The 5,576-nt window shown below is 47.9% G+C and overlaps 1 protein-coding gene across 1 annotated transcript; it reads left to right on the top strand.

Annotated features, from left to right (window-relative positions):
• Positions 1–7: 7 nt before the first annotated feature.
• Positions 8–709, top strand: LOC106897723 (vang-like protein 2-B; the record flags this gene model as incomplete). Its single annotated transcript, XM_014958536.1, has 1 exon — positions 8–709. A coding segment is annotated over one exon (687 nt), but the record flags the coding sequence as incomplete, so codon positions are not given.
• Between the last annotated feature and the right edge of the window lie 4,867 nt (positions 710–5,576).

The raw sequence follows: 5,576 nt of genomic DNA, 5'->3' as shown, positions 1-5,576 counted from the left end.
GGTGGAGGGGGTGGTGGGAGGGGGAAGATGTCGCCGTCACCCGCCTAACCCTCCCGTCCCCCCCCCCCAACCTCTTCCCCAGGATGACAACTGGGGGGAGACCACCACGGTGGTGACGGGGACGTCGGAGCACAGCATCTCGCACGATGACATCACCCGCATCACCAAGGACATGGAGGACAGCGCCCACCTGGACTGCACCCGCCACCTGGGCGTCTCGCTGGCGGGGGCCCTGGCCCTCCTCGCCTTCCTCACCCCCCTGGCCTTCATGCTGCTGCCCCAGTTGCTGTGGCGGGAGGAGCTGGAGCCTTGCGGGACCCCCTGCGAGGGGCTCTTCATCTCCGTGGCCTTCAAACTCCTCATCCTCCTGTTGGGCAGTTGGGCCCTTTTCTTCCGGCGTCCCAAAGCCTTCTTCCCCCGCGTCTTCGTCTTCCGAGCTTTGCTCATGGTGCTCGTCTTCCTCCTGGTGGTCTCCTACTGGCTTTTTTACGGCGTGCGGATCCTGGATTCGCGGGACCGGAACTACCAGGGGGTGGTCCAATACGCCGTCTCGTTGGTGGACGCCCTGCTCTTCGTCCACTACTTGGCCGTGGTGCTGCTGGAGCTGCGGCAGCTCCAGCCCCAGTTCACCCTCAAGGCCGTGCGCTCGGCCGACGGGGCCAGCCGCTTCTACAACGTGGGTCACCTCAGGTAAGGAGCAAGGGGAGGGCTGCCCGGGGGGGTTTTCACATGTTGGTGGGCGTGCAGGAGGGGTGGGTGTCCACCTACGTGTGTCCACGTGCATTGGGGCGTGTGCATTGATGGAAACGTAGAATCATCTAGGTAGGAAAGGACATTTCAGATCATCAAATCCAACCATGAATCATAGAATCGGTCATTGAGGTTGGAAAGGACCTTTAAGATGGTCAAGTTCAACCGTGAAATCTTGTGTGTGCACACACATGTGCATTGGGGTGTGTGCATTGATGGAAATGTAGAATCATCTAGGTGGGAAAGGACCTCTCGGATCGTCAAATCCAACCGTGAATCATAGAATCGATCATGGAGGTTGGAAAGGACCTTCAAGATTGTCAAGTCCAGCTGTGAAGTTCTTGTGTGTGCACACACATATGTGCACGGGCATCGGGGCATGTGTATTGATGGAATGGTAGAACCATCTAGGTGGGAAAGGACCTCTCAGATCACCAAATCCAACCATGAATCATAGAATCGATCATTGAGGTTGGAAAAGACCTTTAAGATTGTCAAGTCCAACCATGAAATATTGTGTGTGCACACACATATGCATTGGGGTATGTGCATTGATGGAATGGTAGAACCATTTAGGTGGGAAAGGGCATTTCAGATCATCAAATCCAACCATGAATCATAGAATCAATCATTTAAGTGGGAAAGGACCTTTAAAATCGTCAAATTCAACTGTGAAATTCTTGTGTGTGCACACATATGTGCACGGGTGTCGATGTGTGTGCGTTCATGGAATCATAGAATCATTTAGGTTGAAAAGGCCATTTCAGATTGTCAAATCCAACCATGAATCATAAAATAATGGATATATTTAGGTGGGAAAGAACCTTTAAGATCGTCAAGTCCAACCATGAAGTTCTTGTGTGTGCACACACATACGTGCACGTGCATTGGGGTGAGTGCATTGATGGAATAGTAGAATCTTTAGGTGGGAAAGGACATTTCAGATCATCAAATCCAACCATGAATCGTAGAATCGATCATTGAGGTTGGAAAAGACCTTTAAGATTGTCAAGTCCAACCATGAAATTCTTGTGTGTGCACACACATACGTGCACGGGCATTGGGGCATGTGCATTGATGGAATGGTAGAATCATTTAGGTGGGAAAGGACCTGTCAGATCGTCAAATCCAACCATGAATCATAGAGTAATAAAATTATTTAGGTTGGAGAGGACCTTTAAGATCGGCAAGTCCAACCGTGAAATCTTGTGCGTGCAGATAAGTGTGTGCACAGGCATTGGGGCATGTGCATTGATGGAATGGTAGAACCATTTAGGTGGAAAAAGGACCTCTCGGATCATCAAATCCAACCATGAATCATAGAATCGATCACTGAGGTTGGAAAGGACCTTTAAGATGGTCAAGTCCAACCATGAAATCTTGTGTGTGCACACACATATGCATTGGGGCATGTGCATTGATGGAATGGTAGAACCATTTAGGTGGAAAAAGGACCTCTCAGATCATCAAATCCAACCATGAATCATAGACTCGATCACTGAGGTTGGAAAGGACCTTTAAGATCATCAAGTCCAACCGTGAAATTCTTGTGTGTGCACACACCTACGTGCATGGGCGTTGATGTGTGTGCGTTCATGGAATCATAGAATCATTTAGGTTGGAAGGGACATTTCAGATCATCAAATCCAACCATAAATCATAAAATAATGGATATATTTAGGTGGGAAAGGACCTTTAAGATCATCAAGTCCAACCGTGAAATTCTTGTGTGTGCACACACCTACGTGCATGGGCGTTGATGTGTGTGCGTTCATGGAATCATAGAATCATTTAGGTTGGAAGGGACATTTCAGATCATCAAATCCAACCATAAATCATAAAATAATGGATATATTTAGGTGGGAAAGGACCTTTAAGATCGTCAAGTCCAACCATGAAGTTCTTGTGTGTGCACACACATACGTGCACGGGCACTGGGGCATGTGCATTGATGGAAACATAGAATCATCTAGGTAGGAAAGGACATTTCAGATCATCAAATCCAACCATGAATCATAGAATCAATCACTGAGGTTGGAAAGGACCTTTAAGATGGTCAAGTCCAACCATGAACTCTTGTGTGTGCACATAAATGTGTGCACGTGCACTGATGAGTGTGCATGTGCACGGGCATTGGGGTGTGTGTATTAATGGAATCATTTTAGTGGGAAAGGACCCTTAAGATCATCAAATCCAACCCCGAATCATAGAATAATCGAATCATTTAGGTCAGAAAGGGCCTTTAAGATCATCAAGTCCAACCGTGAAATTCTTGTGCGTGCACATAAACGTGTGCACGTGCATTGGGGCGTGTGCATTGATGGAATGGTAGAATCATTTAGGTGGGAAAGGACATTTCAGATCATCAAATCCAACCATGAATCATAGACTCGATCACTGAGGTTGGAAAGGACCTTTAAGATCATCAGGTCCAACCATGAAGTTCTTGTGTGTGCACACACATACGTGCACGGGCACTGGGGCATGTGCATTGATGGAAACATAGAATCATCTAGGTAGGAAAGGACATTTCAGATCATCAAATCCAACCATGAATCATAGAATCAATCACTGAGGTTGGAAAGGACCTTTAAGATGGTCAAGTCCAACCATGAACTCTTGTGTGTGCACATAAATGTGTGCACGTGCACTGATGAGTGTGCATGTGCACGGGCATTGGGGTGTGTGTATTAATGGAATCATTTTAGTGGGAAAGGACCCTTAAGATCATCAAATCCAACCCCGAATCATAGAATAATCGAATCATTTAGGTCAGAAAGGGCCTTTAAGATCATCAAGTCCAACCGTGAAATTCTTGTGCGTGCACATAAACGTGTGGAAGTTCTTGTGTGTGCACACACATATGTGCACGGGCATCGGGGTGATGTGCATTGATGGATGGTAGAATCATTTAGGTGGGAAAGGACATTTCAGATCATCAAATCCAACCCCAAATCATAGAATAATCGAATCATTTAGGTCAGAAAGGGCCTTTAAGATCATCAAGTCCAACCGTGAAATTCTTGTGCGTGCACATAAACGTGTGCACGTGCATTGGGGCGTGTGCATTGATGGAATGGTAGAGTCATTGAGGTTGGAAAGGACCTTTCAGATCATCAAATCCAACCATGAATCATAGAATAATGGATATATTTAGGTGAGAAAGAACCTTTAAGATCATCATGTCCAACTGTGAAATTCTTGTGTGTGCACACACATACGTGCACGTGCATTGGGGACTCGATCACTGAGGTTGGAAAAGACCTTTAAGATCATCAGGTCCAACCGTGAAATTCTTGTGTGCACACACATACGTGCATGGGCGTTGATGTGTGTGCGTTCATGGAATCATAGAATCATTTAGGTTGAAAAGGAAATTTCAGATTGTCAAATCCAACCATGAATCATAAAATAACGGATATATTTAGGTGAGAAAGAACCTTTAAGATCGTCAAGTCCAACCATGAAGTTCTTGTGTGTGCACACACATATGTGCACGGGCATCGGGGTGTGTGCATTGATGGAATGGTAGAATCATTTAGGTGGGAAAGGACATTTCAGATCATCAAATCCAACCCCAAATCATAGAATAATCGAATCATTTAGGCGGGAAAAGACCTTTAAGATCATCAAGTCCAACTGTGAAATTCTTGTGTGTGCACACACATACGTGCATGTGCATTGAGGCGTGTGCATTCATGGAAGGGTAGAGTCATTGAGGTTGGAAAGGACCTTTCAGATCATCAAATCCAACCATGAAATTCCTGTGTGTGCACGCACACGTGTGCACGTGCACTGATGGGTGGGTGTGTGTGTGTGCACGGGCATTGGTGTGTGTGCTTCATGGAGCCATTGAGGTTGGAAAAGACCTTTCAGATCCTCAAGCCCAACGGTGACATTGATCTGTGTGCACCTCCCTGTGTCCACGTGCACTCCTGTGTGCACAGACGTGTGTGTGTGTCCACGTGCACACCCGTGTTCACCAGCACTTGTGCCCACACCACCGCACCGCCCAGAGGAGCTGCACCGGGGGCTGACCCGTGTCCCCGGTGCCACGTGTGGTCCGTGTCCCCCTCCTCGTCCTGCCCACACCCCCCCCCAAGTCCAACTGTGAAATTCTTGTGTGTGCACACACATACGTGCATGTGCATTGAGGCGTGTGCATTCATGGAAGGGTAGAGTCATTGAGGTTGGAAAGGACCTTTCAGATCATCAAATCCAACCATGAAATTCCTGTGTGTGCACGCACACGTGTGCACGTGCACTGATGGGTGGGTGTGTGTGTGTGCACGGGCATTGTTCCCTCGGCTTCTCCTCTCATTCTCTCCCCTTTCCTCTTCCCCATCCCTTCCCCATCCCTTCCCTTGCCTTCCCCTTCCTTTTCCCTCAGCTTCTCCTCTCTTCCCTTCCCCTTCCCTTTACCCTTCCCCTTCCTCTTCTCCTTCCCCTTTCTTCGGCTTCTCTCGTTCTCTCTCCCTCTTTCCCCTTCCCCTTCCCTTTCCCTCGGCTTCTCCTCTCATTCTCTCCCCTTTCCTCTTCCCCATCCCTTCCCCATCCCTTCCCTTGCCTTCCCCTTCCTTTTCCCTCAGCTTCTCCTCTCTTCCCTTCCCCTTCCCTTTACCCTTCCCCTTCCTCTTCTCCTTCCCCTTTCTTCGGCTTCTCTCGTTCTCTCTCCCTCTTTCCCCTTCCCCTTCCCTTTCCCTCGGCTTCTCCTCTCATTCTCTTCTCCTTCTCCTTCTCTTCTCTTCTCTTCTCTTCTCTTCTCTTCTCTTCTCTTCTCTTCTCTTCTCTTCTCTTCTCTTCTCTTCTCTTCTCTTCTCTTCTCT

The sequence above is a fragment of the Calidris pugnax genome, unplaced genomic scaffold (assembly GCF_001431845.1).
Source record: "Calidris pugnax isolate Ruff unplaced genomic scaffold, ASM143184v1 scaffold416, whole genome shotgun sequence".
Lineage (NCBI taxonomy): Eukaryota > Metazoa > Chordata > Aves > Charadriiformes > Scolopacidae > Calidris > Calidris pugnax.
Note: the sequence above shows the minus strand (reverse complement) of the source record. Positions and strands in the feature narration are given on the sequence as shown.